At 45.4% G+C, this 18,577-nt stretch overlaps 1 protein-coding gene across 5 annotated transcripts; it reads right to left on the reverse strand.

The window, feature by feature from the left end:
* Positions 1–240: 240 nt before the first annotated feature.
* rfx4 (regulatory factor X, 4) lies at positions 241–17,199 on the reverse strand. Of its 5 annotated transcripts, none has more exons than XR_003412052.3 (19): positions 17,009–17,198; positions 14,518–14,604; positions 14,218–14,278; positions 12,706–12,829; positions 11,579–11,640; positions 11,168–11,381; positions 10,598–10,675; positions 9,939–10,102; positions 9,311–9,411; positions 9,158–9,216; positions 8,888–9,032; positions 7,436–7,530; positions 6,787–6,904; positions 5,659–5,778; positions 4,356–4,517; positions 3,727–3,892; positions 3,116–3,254; positions 1,340–1,708; positions 241–829 (listed from the first exon to the last, which is right to left on the reverse strand). XR_003412052.3 is itself a non-coding variant. In XM_027029858.3 (18 exons), exons 1-18 carry the CDS (start codon positions 17,049–17,051, stop codon positions 1,436–1,438), a joined length of 2,160 nt encoding a protein of 719 aa, XP_026885659.1. In that variant the 5' UTR covers positions 17,052–17,199; the 3' UTR covers positions 241–1,435. The 5 variants fall into 5 exon arrangements, 3 of the variants coding, with proteins under 3 accessions (XP_026885659.1, XP_026885658.1, XP_026885660.1); XR_014124104.1 differs by having other exon boundaries at positions 1,303–1,708; XM_027029858.3 differs by having other exon boundaries at positions 241–1,708; positions 3,727–3,841; positions 17,009–17,199.
* Between the last annotated feature and the right edge of the window lie 1,378 nt (positions 17,200–18,577).

The following is an 18,577-nucleotide window of genomic DNA, read 5'->3' on the forward strand; positions in this document are numbered from 1 at the left end:
GCAAAATGACATACCATGAAAAGTATGTGGTAGAATCCAGGAAAGGGTGTACTCAAGTCTGTCACTTTTTCTACCAACTTTTGGAGGTAACTGAAGAAAGGTTATTAGTTGGCACTGAAGTTGTTATTATTAACACTGAAATGTAGCAAATCTGATCCTAAAAACCATTTAAATCACAATTTAAAGAAATGAAACAATATGGGTGATTGTTTAGATGGGTAAAATAATCAGATGTGATACTGGGTTTTAAAAATTCTTTATGTGGTAACAAATAATTCCAAATATATCATTTACACAGTAACAACTGTCACCACAGAAGTTATTGAGTGCTTTTATTTACAAGAGAAAGTGGCTAAAGATAAATGTTACTTCTGATATTTTCCTTTTTTCCTACCCATAGGGTAATAGGTCCACTTTACCTTCGAGTGCATTTTAAAACACACAAACCTAAGTTATCCCTTTGGGTTGTTTTCCCAGACCCAGGTTAAACCTAAACTTGGACTAAAAAGGATTTCCAATGGTGATTCACTATTGGCACTGCAGTTTAGACCGAGACTGGGATAAACCCATGGCTGGGAAACCAATCCTTTGTCTTTCTCTCTAATCATAAAAAAATGTATAGTACAAACATATATAAAACAAAACAAAGGGACACCATGTTACAAAGATATGGAAAACTGTTTAGTGTTAAGATCTCCCACGATTACAGCGACAGAGCCTAATAATGAAGGACCCAGCAGTTCTGCTGACGCACAGCTCTCGGTGCACTCGGAGAATCTGCTCCACGCTGTCAGACCTCTGTCTCGCATCTGCCTGCATTCACGGTGACCTGGCAAAGGGAGATAATTTAACTCAGTCATGCACTCCCTCCTTCTGACATCCGTGTCCTGGCAACAGGCCAAGGGCAGGTCCGTTTATCCTGCGTGTTTTACAGTCAAGCATTTGGGTCTTTGTGTGCCAGAAGAGCAGTGAACACAAGAACCTAGCAAGAAAGAGAGACGTGTAACGTCGTTACTGGGTCTCTCTGACATGAAGCAGCAAGCCCAGCGCAAGCAAAGACATGCAGGTCACGCACTTTCAGACTGAAACTAAGCCAGAGAGTCCTCGGAGGAGATAGAGTGAGACCTGTCCACGGAGTGAAAGTTCCCACTCGGTTACGATCGCACTCCCACCATCTCATAATGGCTCTGCCTTGAGAACAAGAGTTTGGTAGCTCTTGTGGTAGAAACCCTCCATCCAGTCCGACACACACACACACAGACACACACACAAACACACACACACACACAGACAGACACATGCCTTCTGAAACCCACTCTCAGTCCACCCCAGACCAGACCTTGCATCTGCTGGGGGGGAGTGTACGCCGGGTGCTCCCTGGCCTTGCTGGAGGTCCTTCGTGCACACAGATCTTCTCATGCCATCCCCTGGTCAGCTACTTTGCCCAGCCAGTGGTTGCTTCTCCGTTAATGTAGGCAAAGCCAGGGAAGTGTTGCGCATGCTCGTAATCAGAGTTCCTGCGTGGGGCCAGGGGAGAGTACATGTCTCCTGTGGCAGCGTAGCGCGACGGGTGTGTGGGGGTGCTGGTGTAGCAGCCGTTGGCCGGGGGAACGTCCGGCCAGCGGGGGGTCACCGGGGTCGGGTGTAGGCGAGAAGCTCCACCCATCAGACACGGCTCCATGCGTGGCATTGGACTGCTGAGGGGGTACTGCAGAATGAAAGGAAAACCTCAGACAGGATGTGTGCTCACGACACAAGAGCACAAAAACGTTGCTTACAAAAATAAAGGTATCAGACAGATAAAATAACATTTAATCTGGACAATTCGGACAATAAAAATGTATTCAATTATGTTAATCAGTAAATCACGTTTGTGAAATATAACATCAGAGATTAAAGAAATATGAGCTACATGATTTCATATATTTCAAAATAAAAGTTTGTCTGAATATTTAGCATTGTTGGTCTGATTATTTGTCTCATATCTATCTTGGGCAGCTGAACTGACCATAAACAAAAGTTGAACATGTCAACATTAAACATATGTGGCTATTAAAAACGCTTTCTGTTCTGAAAGAGGAAACCAGCATAGTGCTCCATCTGTGTGATCTCAGCCACTTCCTTTGGCGTGGCCCTCTCGGACAAAGCCCCGACTTTGTGCCCGTTTTAAACCTAGCAAGACAAGTGGAAGTAAAAACCGAACTCTCCCCTCTAAATAGCAGCTGTTCACAGTCTGTACCATTATGAAGGACCGGAGCACGGAAAGAAGAGGCAGCGAAGGTCAGAAAGCAAGACGCCCCACTCTGTGACCTCTGGTTCGGATGGAGAAAAGAGACCATTGAATAACAATATTTTAATAAACACACTCTCCGCCCGGGCTTCCCGGCTGCTTGCTGCCGTGACTGGAGCCATCTCTGAGCGGGCAGAGGGGCGGAAGGAGGGGTCAGTTCTACGGGATCAGGCCAAAGGCCAACCTTTCTGCTCCTCTATCCACACCCAGCTGACCAGAGGCCAGACGGCTCTCCGCGAAAAAGGACCTCAACACCTTCCTCGGACTGCAATATATTCAGCACTAGTCACCCCTCATCTGCTTTGTTGCTATGTACCCTCTCACCATAGTGACGCAAAGCGTCATGCTACGATCGGTGCCTCTCACATGCAGATGATCTAATTAAACATGGTAGACAGTCATCAGTAGTTCCATTAACCTTCCCATTGTTTTTTTTTCCTCCATAAATACTCCTGGGAAGACAACATGTGCAGTAATGTAGCACAAGTGAGAGTGACCGGGAGCCTCAGACTCCCGTGCTGGCAGTGCTAGCAGGGGCCAACAACACCCCCACCCCACCCACCCACCCACCCCGCATCTCTCTGCATTGCACAGAGTTCAACATTTCACATGCTAATGACCGCCGCGTGTCATTCACCATTCATATTCATATTAGCATTCCCGTCTGAGTTACAGGCTGTCTGAAGTACTATTAAAGGGACTGGAGAGAAATACGCTTCCATTTCAATGGAGGTGTGTAAACAACCGTTACATCTGTTAAGAAGCCTTGGAAGCCGCCACGTTTCCATGGAGATGCATATTTGGGAACCCAGTCAAATGGCTGACCTGTGCAGAGGAGCGGTGGTAGGAAGAGTAATGAAGAGGACTGGGGATGGCTGGGTCGTGGGCCAGAGCTGGGTACTGGCTCTGGATGGCGTGGTGGTGCTGGTTCGTGTAGCTGCCGTAGTTGTAGCTGCCGTTGTAGCTGAGGAGAAGAGTCGGCTCAGATGAGAACAGAGGAACAATGGGAAATGACATTATCTTGCACAAAAACCAAATCAAACCAACGGCACGTATATTCTGTGTATTCATCACTTGTACTTCCATAAGGATGGGTTTCCCAAAAACACTTCTGAATGCCATTCCATACAGGAGAGACATCTGTTAACATGAGTTAATAGCAATGACTGCTTCTGCCACCCTCTGTGGGGCTAGACTCACCTGTGCTCGTCTCTGTGGGGCTAGACTCACCTGTGCTCGTCTCTGTGGGGCTAGACTCACCTGTGCTCGTCTCTGTGGGGCTAGACTCACCTGTGTGTCTCTGTGGGGCTAGACTCACCTGTGCTCGTCTCTGTGGGGCTAGACTCACCTGTGCTCGTCTCTGTGGGGCTAGACTCACCTGTGCTCGTCTCTGAGGGGCTAGACTCACCTGTGTGTCTCTGTGGGGCTAGACTCACCTGTGCTCGTCTCTGTAGGGGTAGACAGGCAGCCTGTGGCTGGACGAGGCAGGGCTCACAGAGGCACCACTACGCATGCAAGGCAGCTGGGCTCCGCCCTCAGGTGGGCTTCCACCTGACGTGGTCAGTGTGTATGTGAGGGACCAAGTATATGACTGAACAGCTCCTGACACAACACACACACACATACACAAACACACACGTTTACTCTAGGCATCATATTAGCCTCCTCTAAATACACCCCCTAGCCATTTCATTAAAAAGTGCCTGCATGTTAACAGTTAGAGTATTGCTTTGTACAATTAGCCATCATCTAGTCCATAATTTAGGTTTTAGTTTCTAGTCACAGGACTGCCATTTTCTGTTTATTTTTGGACAGTAAGGTATTCTCAACCCAGCAGGGACACAGATGCATAAAAACTCCAGCTATCTGTCTCATGAACTTGTCCCAGGTCAACACCCACAACCAGGTCACTTCCATGCCAACAGACGTCAAAGTGTCTGCAGCTGTAGTCTCATACAACGCCTGTGCAGACATAAATACACCTCGTAAAGTGGTCAGTGACTGAAGTGGACTCTTGTCCTGGTAATTACATTTCCTCACTGAGATGTGGATTGTCCAAGCTTACCTGAGGTAGCAGATACCCCCGTATATTCAGTGGTCTGGGCTGAAGCCGGAGAGGCCACCGCCAGCACGTCTACCGAGGGCACAGACTTGGCAGGAGAGTACAGCACAGGAGACATGGGTGTAGGGACACTCTCCATGGGCACGATGTCCTCACAGCCTTCTACTGCATGGAGGCACGACAATACACACTGTATAGCCAGATGTATGTGGTCACCTCTACCAATGACCAGTTCAGGTCTTTCAGCCACGCCCAGTGGTAACGGGCGGATACAATCAAGAGCAGGGCCTTGCAATCTCCATCGACCATCACTAGAAGCAGAACGTGTCGCACTGAAGACGTCGGTGACCATCACAGGATGCCACATTCGCTATAAGTAAATTCGTGATATTTGTGCCCTGCTCAAACCGTGCATAGCATATCAAAATCGCACATTACGCCAACAGTAATGTTAATGCTGCATGCAAAAACGTTTTAGATCCTTATATATACACAGTTTTTCTCCTCAATTTAGATATTCCCACCCCAGGTAATTCTCCCCAGTGTCATGACAGCTGCCGACCAGAGAGGTCAAGGGCTGTCTCATGCAGCCAATCAGCACCTCTCGTCAAGCTTCTGGCTCATGCAACATCAGGTGATGCATGAGGTCACAGAGGCCTGTGATTGGCCAGTGTCAGTGTGATTGACAGGGGAGAGTGATCATGCCATCCCTCCCTCCTTGAGAGCACAGTTGGTTCACTCTTTCAGGCTCCTGGCCACAGATGGCTGTGACATCATCAGGGATCAATCTCCTGATTAGGTGAACGCTTGTCTGTTACACTACTCAGGACCACAGGCCAGACCTTCTGGTCCAAAATAAGCGCCTGACCTCACAAATGCTCCTTTGACTGAATGGGGAAAAATGTCCAACACACACACTCCAAACATCTTGTGGAAAGTTTTCCCAGAACAGTGGAGGCTCTTATGGCTGCAGTGACTGGGCAAATCCAAATGGATTCCATAGTTTGGAAATCGGACATCCAACAAGCCAACTGTGATGGTCAGGTGTCCACATTCCTTTGGCGAGTGTAACGTTTTATCTGAGTACTCAACATGGTTTGCTTAACTATAAACTTCAAAAAATAGAACTAAGCCTAAATTTTGATGGCAAAATGTGGCGGAAGTAATATCAATTCATATTTAATATCAGTTTTTTGTAATATCAATTTTAGCAAACTTATTTCACTCTTTATGGCCTTATTTGCTTTTTTATTTCTTTTCCGAAGCTGAAGCCACCGTGACCGGTATCTCATGAACATTGGCTCACCTGTGGTGCCCTCCCCCTTCATGGACCTCATCAGCTCATTGGCTCTCTCCTGACAGTGAAGCGACTCCAGCAGGTACAGCACGTAGTCGTCAAACATGAGGTGGATCAGGTGGAACGATCCTGCACACACGGCGCAGGGAATACGTTCCCTTTGTCATGGGGTACTGGCTTCCAACGGCTTGTGGTCTTAAAGTCTCATGCCCTCTCGTATAAAACTATATGCCATTAAAGCTGACGAGTCTTAACCAAACCACTATCAAATTAAACTACTAATCAATTCAAATCAATATTCTAATCAATACATTTTTTACCAGATTAGAAATAAGATGTAGAGATGGTGGTGCTAATATGACATCTAGGCTCCTACTCCTGTGCAAAGAGCCTGACACACACAGTCCTTACGCTGCAGAAGTAACTTCAGCTGCTCTGTGTATTATAAACACATGGCTATTCAGTCCCTCGGCTGCAATGGTGTCCACTCATAAAATGGGAATCAGGAGGAAATCCTTGGCGGGAGGTGGGGGGTTTGGGTAGCCTTTGTTAATTAGCTGTTTTTGTACAGAGAGCTGCATTATCAAAACACTGCAACCAGCTGTGTCTTTGATATTCACAGACACAGCTGGGGGGGGCTGCCTCTTTATGGCCTCTCTTTCAGACAACGAGTTAGCCAAGAGTTAGCCAGGCAGCCATCTTGGTGGTAAATTCAGCTCTGTAATGCGGATTGGGAGACGTTTCTTTGTAGGAAAGGCCGTGGAATAGACTTCGGATCAATAGGGGCCTAAGGGAAAGCTACACTTTAAAACCACCTGACATATTTGGAATTATTTTGTCATTTTCATTGATCTGAGTTGTGCTATCTATATATGTTGTATGCACTTGTGCATGGCATCACTCTGGTTTACCAAGAGCAGTAATCCATCAGGACACACCTGATCCTAGGAACCTGATCCTGGAAGTGGACAACATCCAAGGAAATCTTTTCACGCTGCCCACCTCCCTGCCCCTCACATCCTCCGTCAAACACTGCCACAGAGATAATCCTGGGTTTCATCATATTTGTTGCTTGGGGATGGATCATTTCCTGACTGGATGGTCATTACGGAAACATGGCAGCCCCGGCGGACTCACCAAAGCTGGGTGCACTGTGCAGTGTCATGTCCCGGATCACCCTGGTCCCAAAACATGACCACATGAGCAGGAACTGCTGAGCGACCTTCCTCAGGGACTCGGGTCTCTTCCCCGCCACCTAGAGGAAGCATTACCATGATAAAAGACTCGGGGGGTGGGGGGTGTTATAGGGGCCTTAACCTCTGGGTCCACACTGAGGCAGAACCCCCCAAGAACGAAAAACATGTCAACAAGTCAACTATTTGATTTGCCCCTGGGGACACGCCCTCCCATTGAACAATTGTCTGGGCAGTGAACGTTGCCAAGGCAACCAAATTTTTTACAAGCCCATATCTGCAGTATAATGGCTGGCAGAGGCCATGAAGACATCATTAAGTTGGGGAATTCACATCACGAATGGCCCAGAATAAACACATCATAATGACGTTTGGCATTTCTACGGCGGTCCGGTCCCAAGGAGAGCACCGGGATGGTCAGATTAACGGTAGAGTTCTGAGAATTCTGGGAAGCAAAGGTCCATTCCCACAGTTCTGTTCTCACTACAGCTCTGTTTCCCTCACTGTCATCGGTCACAGTGTGTGAACTACAATATAATCGTTTTACAGATAAATGTATTGTCTTTGGGGTAAAAAAACAAAAACAAACTGACCCTTACAACACATCTGTCCACCATGGAGTCCAGCCACTCTACATAGGCTTCAATGGGGGACTGCTCTTCTAGCAGTCGATCAAACTCCTGGTACACTGAACCAAGAATGGCACAATGGGAGAGAGAGAGAGAGAGAGAGAGAGAGAGAGAGAGAGAGAATTAATGAGAATAGCAAAAATACATGATCTGCGTGCTGTTTTCCCAGTCACATGTCTAATTACAGCTGGGATTTGCTGTGTTGGTTCTAACTGTTCGTGAACCAAAAAAGGCTTCATATTTGGCTCAGATGATCCTAAATCTAATCCTTAACTATATTGCGAAAAACAGTAACTCGAATGCAGATCAATCAAATAAAACAACAACAACAACGAAGAAACAAACAGAAGTGCAGTTTATATATGTAGAGTTACTTAACAGAGATCTGAATTATTGTTATTTCACTTCAACATTCCAATTCCTCCAAAACTGGTTTTGGAACCAAATTGGAATTTGGAATTAAACTGAATGAGAAATATTTTTATTTAAATCATACTAATAACTCAACTCATTTCAGTTCAGAATTAATAAACAAAAAGTGAACACAAGGAGTAGTGCAAGACAAGTGAGAGAAACCCAAAACGGCTGATGCAAAGAAAAGAACCAATCTGTGAACTTTGACCTTATCAGTCATTTCAGCGGTTGCCTCAAATGAGTTTGAAATGTTCCCCTTGGTGTCGAAGTGTGAGAGTGACCTTAGTTAACCTCTCAGTGCCTATAATTAAGGCCTGGCTCTTATAACCGTGGGAATGACTCAGCACCAAGGACGAACTACTGACTGACAATCTGACTGGCCTCAAACATCCATGCCTACATTTGCTTCCATGGCATAATACTGCCTTACTCACATTATTCAGATATATTTATATTTATGTGCCTATTTAATTAAATTTATTTCAGGATCCAGGAATTTTGCAAAGGTTGGTTCATCCACTAATCACTTGGATTGTTTTAAACAGTAAGCATCAGGAGCAAAGTCTGAATCACAATCAGTGCAGGTAAAGCAAGGGACTAACCACACCACAGTTGCGGGTTCAGTGCTCAGGGACTAACCACACCACAGTTGGGGGTTCAGTGCTCAGGAACTAACCCTACTACGGTTGGGGGTTCAGTGCTCAGGGACTAACCGCACCACGGTTGGGGGTTCAGTGCTCAGGGACTAATCGCACCACAGTTGGGGGTTCAGTGCTCAGGAACTAACCCTACTACGGTTGGGGGTTCAGTGCTTAGGTTGTGCACCTGCTGCCTACTGAGCATAAAAGCACTGAGCAGATGCTGAAAATGTAAATGGATTTTCATATGTGCTTTTTAAACTAAGCATCAGGAGCACGACATGATCATTGAAAATGAGAAAACCCTGGACCCTGAGGGGCTGGCGGGCCCTTACCGGACCCTGAGGGGCTGGCGTTCACTCACACTGGATGATGAGGCGTCTCTGCTCCTCCCGGGAGTCTTCCATGGTGTAAAGCGTCTGCTTGGTGATGCTGTTCAGGTCCACGTTCCTCCAGTCCTCCAGCATCTGGAAGGTAATGTCCGCACTGTGGATCACCGTCCGTGACGCCTGCATGAACAGAGACGCAGGGAGGGGACACAGCACACTGAGCATGCTCTGACAAACACACTATGGGTGGGAAATATTATGCAAATGTGCGTGTGATAGTTGAAGGCGAAGAGGCACTGTCTCACCTGACAGAGATGATTTAATGATGTTTGCCGCTTGAGTATCTGGGAAAACCTTCTTGACACTGAGAGGATAAAAAAGCCAAATGTTAGACTGACACAGACGCGAGAGCCCCCGAGGGTCCGAGCCCAGCAGGAACGCGGAGCTACTGGACTCACACTCGAACTTGATGCTGCGCAGGTTCTCGGGGAGGTCGTGCAAGGCTACCTTCAGCCACTCGTCCAGCTGCTTGGCGAATTTCCTGATGACCTGAGTCAGGCTGCACAGCCAAACAAACAAACAAACAATATTAGTGAATATGATTTTTCTTTAAAGACATCAGAAAGGAAATTTAATTTGTAATTGGGCAGCGGTGCCTCAGTAGTGAAGGTACTGGACTAGTAATCAGAAGGTTGAAGTCCCACCACTGCCAAGATGTCACTGTCGGGTCCCTGAGCAAGACCCCTAACCCTCAATTACTCAAGTTGGACTCAGTCATAAATGTAAGTCGCTTTGCATAAAAGCATCAGATAAATGCCGTAAATGTAAATTTGTGGTGGAAAATGAACTGTATAGTGACGTGATGATGAAGAGTCCATGTGATGTTTGTCTTGCTGTGGTTCAGTAGTAGTAATACAGACAAACCTCAACGCCTTGGCAAAAGCTTCATGGCTAAGATTGTTGTTTTAATGCAAGACAGGTCTTCGTATGTAAAATTTACCAGTCAAGGTGGTGAGAAAGCAAAACCCTCCCACCGAAAAAAGGCACAGTAGAAGAAACCAGCATTTCCAGTGTGGAAATGCTCACCTGTCAGGCAGGGCCTGCAACACAGTGGGCATTAGGACCCCAGAGATGGCTTTGTAGAGGATGGAGTCACACACCCCTACGATGTTCACTACAGTGGATGAACCCAAGACAGGCAACATGTGTGGAGGCATGCCTTGCCAAAAGTGCAACAGGAAACTCTGGACCTGCGTGCGAACACACACACACACACACACACACACACACACACACACACACGTACACGCACATACGGACACACATGCGCGTACACACGCACACACACATGGACATGCACATAGACATACACACACGCACACAGACACACACAGACGTACACAAATACACATGTATGTACAGAAAATTACATGCATGTACATACACAGTAGGGGAGATTATTAGTACATAATCCACACAGTAGGAACACATCTTAAACAATTAAAGATGGTGTGTGTGTGTGTGTGTGTGTGTGTGTGTGGGAGAGAGGGAAAGATGAAAGACCATGTAAGGAACATTTATGCTTTTGGTTCTGTTCACGTATCCCAAGCACAAAAAGAAGGAAAAACCTCTAACATCTTTTTGAGTGAATATGTTTGTTTTAAAGCGTTTGAAGTCACTTCAGATGTTCCAGAGCAAAACATGAAAATCCAACAAAACTACAGCAAAGAATGGAAGACACCAACCTCATCGAAGTTGGCACGTATGACAGTGTCTAATATCCTCTGGCAGTGAGTTCTATACATCATGATAAACGTTGCAACCTGGAAAAGAAAGTGCATTCTGTGTACTACATTTACAACGTTTTCATCCAGAGTTTACGAATGCACACACGTCACCATGGCATCGTCTCTCTTTCAGACTTGATACAAAAGTTCCCAAAGTTATGACATCATAAATTTAACACAATCTAAATAGCAGGTAAAATATGTCCATCAGTAATGCTGGTTCCAGGTTTTGGCCAAATGCGATATATAACACAAAGCTTTGGGAGATCAGCTCACAAACCATTTAAAAGTCCAGCTGCCTTTTGGATGCGGGACAGCGATGGCCTGCACTTTGTGTGGTGTGAGATCTTATTATCTACTCGAAAGATTAAGGGTTTGTGAGGACCCCACGTATAAATCCTCGGGGCTCTTGTTTAAATCCGGGCCAGGGAAGGTACAAGGGGCAGCCGAGAGGAGGACCGGAGGGGTGGGCACGGTGGAGGAGGAGGTGGAGACGACAGTCCCGGGAAGTTTTAGGGCTCTGTTTACCTTCTCTTCTGGCAGGCTGGCGGGTAGATTTAGGTCTTTGACATTTGGAAAGGCTGGCAGCAGAGTACCCAGTTTGGAGCGCGGTGAATACGCCACTGTCTGTTTGGTGACCTCTTTCTTGCCCGTCTCATTCACCCAGGCCGCACCCTTCTTGGAATACATCACGTCGTAGTACTGAGACGTCTCCTTCACGGCAATGCCGTAGTAGTGGTACCTGAGACAGAGACAGAGACAGAAGAACTGCATCGCAATACAAAATCCAAGGTAACCAGCACAGACAGTATAGATGAATTAATCAAACGTCAATCTCTCACTACTAAAATGTATTGAAACATCATCACAGAACATTGAAGAAAAGCATGCAAAGGCATCACGTTGTGTTGGGTATATCAGTGCAGTGTTTGTGTTTACTTCGACTGGCCTCTGGTTCCCAGCCTTCGTGTGGTTAACTGGGGGAACTGCTGCCTTATTATCTGTTCAGGGCAGAAGACATGAAAATATTTACTGTCCATCACGTATTCTTCTGCCTTCACATCTGAAAACTGCTAAAATCGTGACTGTCAAGGAGAACAAGTTCAATGGGTTGTTTGAATCTGCTGGCTGCCACCAGGACATAAAGAAGAACGCTAGGAGGATATGTATTCATCCGAAAGTCCACGGCCCTCGGTTTGACCACTCCAGTGTTTGCCAGTAACGCCACTGAAAAAAATTCATATCCAACAGCTCATCTTTCCATCTTTATTTTTTTGTTGTTGTGTATTTTTCTACGTCTCTCTGTGTCTCTCCCCCCCCTCTCTCTCTGAGCGTCTGTGTCTCTCTGCTCTGTTTTTGTCCATGAGATTGGCTCCTTGGTCCAGCTCCCGGAGCAGAGACTTTAGCAAACAGTGGAGCTCTCCATTGTGTGTGATGAAAAAAGAGGCCAAGCTGTGAAGTTCCTGTCAGACTCGGCCTGATAAATGAGTAGACAGGGAGGCAGTCTCAGCTCACTCTTTCTTTTTGTCCTGAATCAATGAAGCCTCCCTAAAGGACACCCCACGCTGCTGTAGCCACCGATCCAACATTCCACAACATCTCACCCTTCCAAATTTCCTTTAATTACACATTAATCCAGGCCCCCGCTCTTTTTCAATATCCTCGCACAGGAGTCGGGTATGGGGGGCTGGGATATCAGGTGGTGTTGGGGAGAGAGAGAGAGAGAGAGATAGTTGAAGGGGTGTGTGGGAACAAGAGAAAGCATATCTGTGGGTCTAGACTGTCCATGAGTTTGCAAAACAAATACACAAAACAAACCCACTAGTGACGGGTGTCAACGAAGTCAAACTCATGACCACTGGTTTCATTAATTGTCACTAATCACATTTGCACATGTATACTCTGGATTTATACTGGGAATACTCTTTTTCTGATATTCCACTATTAAATCCTACTAAGAACATTCCCTGAGTGTCTGGAATGCATGCGACTGTGATCCGTTTGTGTGCAAAATGATTCTGTGGCACAAGTCAGGTATGCTGTTCAGAGAGAAGATGAGCACCTACCTTTCCGAAGCTGGCAGCATTAACAGGCTGGGTGTCGTGCTTCTCACAGAAGTCCAGGTAGTGCATGTATAGGGCATTGCGTGGGATACACACCCCTTCAGCGATCTCGTAGTTATCCTCCAGCCTGCCCATACACACACACACACACACACACACACACACACACACACACACACACACACCTTGTCAACACTGAGCTACCAGACGTCCCATGCGTTGCATGTCCGAGCAGGTTTTCAAAGCAGTACAAGGTACAGAATCTATATAAGCTGAGGTTCGTGCACACAAACTACTGTTTTGTGTTTCCTCATATTTAGCAAAAATATTAATTTGTTGTGTGTTTCCTCTGTGCATTTGAAGGTTATTGAAAAGACTGGCTACATGTTAAACGTGGTTGCTGTGTGCGCGTTTACTTGTTTCTCTAGAAAAACAAACATGTTTTGCAAACATTTGCGGTTAAATATCATGATCACATTGATGAAGACAAAAATAAAACAAAATAGCAAATCTAATGAGACATTACTGGGGAATTTCCAGCACTAAATGAACATAGGAGTGTCCGGCTGTGTTTAGAAGGCCATAGGTGTGGGTGTAAATTAAAAACTGGAACTGTATGTGTGTATGTAGAATTTAGCTATGTACGAGTTTGCTTTTAAATTAAATATGCTCAAGTCATGGAAGAAAATCAAACCCCAGATGTTCTAAATGATAACAGAAAACAGGGACTCCTAAAAGCACAAGTGATAGATCGGAAGCTCTCTCTGCCACACATCTGACATGGATCTCATCATTTCTTTCAAGTCTAAAAAGCAAAAAAAAATAACATAAAAAAATCACATTTAAAGAAATCTCGATCTGACTCAGATCCCATGTCATTTCATCACTTGTCACCAGGGTGAAATTACATCTCCCTGTAACATGTCAACTGTAACAAGAGCTTTGTTACAGTTACGCTAACACCTTGCCTTGTGCAGCTGCCTTCTCATTCTACCTCGTGCAGTCACTTATGTTGTGAGAATGTCTTTTTGAATAATCACCATGTTCCGCTGTTGTTTACAAATAATAAACAGAGCATTTGGGTAGTGGATGTGTGCAACTCTTCCCTTTGGCTTTATAATAAATTATGCAATAGATCTTCATGGTTGTTGTGTGAGACCTACGGAGCAGGTTCTGTAATAACACACTAAAAAGTGCCAAATTTGCAGTCATGCTAGAACAGTTACTCACATGATTGATAGTAATTATTAGAGTTGTAAAGATTTTATATTTTTTAATGGATAATGCCCAGGTATCGCTACCTAAGTCCGGACCAAAATTACACGAATTCTCTGCAGGTTTTTTTTTAACCTCCTATATAAAAACGTCCACCAGCTACAAACACAATGTATTTCCAAATAAAACAGCGACAACCAAGTTCTAAATTTCAACAACAAGAGGTTATAGATGAGAAACATGTAAGAAAAGGAAAGTGCTTGGCACGGACTCTGAGCTGGAGAGGATTCGGACACTCACCATTCCAACGTGGCCGGAGTGGAATGAGGCTTCGAAGCGCGGTTGTTCTCCTTCTCCTCGTCTTTGAAATATTACGAAAACAAAGCAATTCGTGGATTAAATTGCGATAGAAAATTAAACAATGATACAAGTTTTCCCTCTTGTTCAATTTACATAAAATTGTGATCAGCAAAAAGTTTGTGAGAAAAATATATATCGCACATCGAAGACTAAAACTTTCGTGTAAACTGAATATTGTGCGTACAGGTAGCGTCTAGCACTCGGTTTACTGCACATGAAGTATTTTGAAACATCGCTTACTTTCGTCGTTGGACATGTTCCCTAGGGTGGTTTGGCTGGAAAAGCGCTTGTTCTCGCTTTCGTTGAGACATCTTTCGATCCAGCTCTCTAAAAAAAAGGCAAATTTGGCAATTTTCTTTTACTGTGCTCCCAGCGAGTGCGTTTTTTCCCTAATGCGCACAAAATTCAAATGCAGGTTACTTTTTTCATAGCTAAGCATAGCAACAGGTGTAAACTGCGAACGGAAGGCTAAAGGTAAAAAATAAATATTTTCCACAGCTCGTGGAATTGTGTGGAGACATTCGGTAGATTTGGAAAGGCCCTGGTAATTAGTGCAGGCTACACCACACGAGCGTTGGCGTCGGGTGCGCTTCTTGCGGCGTTACCGGCCACAGAGGCGACGGCGCAGTTTTAGGACGGTGGACTGTGCGGGCCTTGGGCCGGTTGGAGCTTAAGATGTGTTCACCAGGACGGCAGGAACCCCTCATTGTTCTGGGAACGAATTACAAGCGCGCCCCCATCCTCAACCGAGCGCGCGCGCTCCTCGAGACTGGTGCGCCATTCTCATTCCCAACCAGTGTCCTTTACTGGGACAGAAGCACGCAGGCTGCAATATAGCCCGTGCTCATGCAGATCCCATTTCCTGCACGGGCCATGACTACCATCACCATAGCAGCGGTTTCCAAGGATGCGTGTCGGCAAGGAAACCAGTTCCGATACATTAGAAGGGGTTAAAGTTGTGAGGGAAGCTAAAAGACTTTGAACTTTCACTGGATAAACCATTATTTAACGTCTATTCAGAATCGCTGAGCGGATTTAGGGAGAGAAGTAGGCTGGAACAGGTCAAGGGTATTGAGAAGCTACCAATTTACGTCCAACAAAATAATTAAACAGTTTCTGGTGACCTACCGCCCATCACTGCCCTGCAACTATTATTTTGGTATTACAAAAACAAAAACAGAAAAGCAAACTGGCCGATTTTGGGATGCAGCCCAGTAACCGTAATTACTCTTTCGCATAAGTTTGAAGGGCTGGAAGATTTTAAGCGTGAGGTAATAAGCCTGTCATCTGTCTTAAAACAAACAAACAAACAGAAATGGTCAGAAATTGTGCGCTGCTGTCCAACCCTGTGTTCAATTTAATTCTGGAATTTTGTAATTTGAGTGCAATGGCGAATCTTCTCACATTTCTCTCAACAATGTCATTCTTCAATTTACCCCCGAGATCAGTAAAGTTGTGTTTATCTAGATATCAGTGACGCTCCGGAGGGAATGTCAAAGAATTATGTTGTATCATAACTGCGACTACAAGCCTCAGCTTCAAGAGCAGCCTGAATTACACCCGAACGAATATATCATATTGTTCTTCAGGAATCTTTTAACATTATATATATATATATATATATATATATATATATATATATATATATATATATATATATATATATTTTACTGTTCGTTAATTCCATGAGTCCATGTAGAAAAAATATTCCAGAGTATATTAGTTGTTACAGATCTATGTAATTGAATCATTTGCTATGCGCACAGTTTAAGTAGGTCTAAATAATTGGATTAAATCCAATCTAAAGGCGAGACGGATCAGAGATCATTTATTGTGGCGCACTGAATTTCATCAGGGACCAAATCCACAAAACTGGATATAGCGTCTAATATTAGTTTGTTGTTGCCGTTGTTGTTATTATTGTTGATGTTGTTTCTGTTTTTGTGTTTTCAATGAATAGGATATGTTTATTTAAAATTACGAATAAAGTGATTATTTGTTTTTTTCAGCGCAGGGCCAAATCATCACTAGGAATTGTGTAAAAATGTACGATTTTAAGTTTAGTTTAAAAAGTTATCAGCTTCAAAATTCTTCAGACAGTTTCAGATATTTAACGCAAACGTCGTAGTACAAACAAACTTGTTTATGTACGCCAAACTAGGTTATTATTCATCAGGCCTACCTTTAACAGTTATTTCTCGGTTCATGGCACGGTTGTTTCAAACACTGTCAAGATTTTGCCCATAGCAGGTGCAGCACGAGCCAGCGCGCGTTCGGCCTACGCAACTTTTACGCGAATTCGGTGCAGAATGATTCTACGCCGCCTGACAAACTTAAAAGTGCGAATCTAGTCGGAGCGACATCAAGACCTGCAGCCTCAGTGCCACATTATTTCCACATTAAAATAACACCCACTGAGAAACAGCTCGCTATGATGCAGAACAGAACATCAGTTTGTGTTCACTCAAAAAAGCCCGTATCCTTTGAAGCTATGAAAAAAAAGACCGGGGGGGAGGGAGTTGGTGAAAGCGCATCGGTTTATCTCTTAACCCTAGCAGGTTAGGGGCACTGGAGTGCCCCGGGGAAGAAGGAAAAAAAATCTAAACAGTTAGAAGAACTTTTTTCTTGAGTTAAGGTGAAGTTCCGCATTCCCAAAAGCCAGCAGGTTGTGTTCCGAAGCACCGGTTCCCAGGCGTCCCCAAAACCACGGGCACTGCAGCAAAAAACCAACCTGTGGAATCCATGTCAGGGTCTTCCAGCAGTCCACAATGCATCCTCTTCTCATCCACGTTTCAGGGGCTCCTCCGAGAAAATGGCTTCACGTTGGACTCCCCCTCCTCAGCTCCCACTGTCTCTCCGAGAGCGCTGCCCACCACGGAGATGCATACGAAATGCTGGCTGTGGTGAGAGAGGGAGAGAGAGAGAGGGAGAGGGAGAGAGAGAGAGAGGGAGAGAGAGGGTGATGGTGTTGGTGGTGGTGTTGGAGAGGTGGTGGGGGCTTGGGTTGAAGCGCACAAGGGGTGGGGAGGGGGTTGGAGACTCCAGAAATCCAGTGGGGGGAAAAGCCAGAACCGTCAAAATGTTTGCTGATGTTTCATGGGAAAGGGGCTGATTTTCTAGGAGCCCTGATGGGTACATGTCATTGATAGGCTCGGCAGGCTGATGAATGGCCTCAAGTCAGATGGGGATGTGGCAAGGCTCACTGGATGTCTTTTGTGGAGCTGTTTTGAATAAGAAAAGCTCCCTCCCCAGAAAAAAGAGGCTTAGATCTACGCAGTCCCACCACTGTGGCCTCCCTGTCCCCCATTATAGCATTTAATACGTTTTCATACCCCCACCCACACACACACACACACACACACACACACACTCCACTGCCTTCGTTTTAAAGTTCTCCATCCTAAGGCCACTTTTTGGCCCAGTGCAAAACTTTTTTGATGTCTTGCATTTTCCTCATCAAGCCCGGGAACCTGGAAAAAAAAAAAAAAAGTTGAGACATTTAATTTCTGCATAATTCAAAAAAAAAGGGGAGCCAAAAAAAAAAATTTCTCAAAACAGCGTTGAAACCGTAATGTTTAATCACTCGTGTTCGTCTTACACGTATGGCATTCTCTGGTCTCCTTTGCTGTTATTTTGCCGTGTTCAAATATTTGTAGACCAGCGACAAATCTTAAAACAGGAATAAAGGGGAGAAAGTTGAAGAATTTGTTCAAATCTGCTCTTGTGCAAACAGCACTAGCATGACACCCCCTCCCCCGCTCGCTCGCTCGCTCGCGCTCTCCTTCCCCTTGAAGCAACCTTATTTCAGTGCGCTGGGAGGAGAACGTCGGCCACAAAAGGGGGGAAGTGAAAGTGCAGAGTCGGAGGCAAGCGGGACTCTGATGGAGTGTCTGCAAACTGCAGAGGGGAAAGCCGTGATTAGAATATGAATGGAGCCATGGGGGAGAGAGCGAGAGAGAGAGAGGGAGAGAGAGGGATTATGACTGCCGTGCTCCCTGCGCGGTGCGCAGCACAGGAAGAGGCTCTGCTCTAGCTGTACAAAAGTGGCAGCACTGTGATGGCCTCTTTGCTGCGTGGCTGCTTGTTGTATCTTTAATGCTCCGGAGCATGCAGGGCAGGTGCTGGACTTCTGTTTGTTGCATCTTTAAAACTACAGGGCTTTTGCCTCCAGATCTGGGGCAAGGGGGCGTTCTCTTCCACGGCCTGGTTTCCTGCAGATGGTCTGGCCTTGGACTCAACTTTAGGGTCAGTGATGATTCACCCCTGAAAGCCCTTTTGAGTGCAGGTTTCGAGGCAATTG

This window comes from Electrophorus electricus, chromosome 6 (assembly GCF_041902795.1).
Source record: "Electrophorus electricus isolate QZ-2024a chromosome 6, ASM4190279v1, whole genome shotgun sequence".
NCBI classification, from domain to species: Eukaryota; Metazoa; Chordata; class Actinopteri; order Gymnotiformes; family Gymnotidae; genus Electrophorus; species Electrophorus electricus.

Coding starts and splice junctions, on each gene's coding strand:
- rfx4 (XM_027029857.3), bottom strand. CDS start 17,051: ATGCATTGTGGACTGCTGGAAGACCCTGACATGGATTCCACAG. Junction 9,217..9,310: donor GCGCAGCATCAAGTTCGAGT/GTGAGTCCAGTA, acceptor TTATCCTCTCAG/TGTCAAGAAGGTTTTCCCAG. Junction 3,255..3,726: donor CCCTACAGAGACGAGCACAG/GTGAGTCTAGCC, acceptor TCTTCTCCTCAG/CTACAACGGCAGCTACAACT.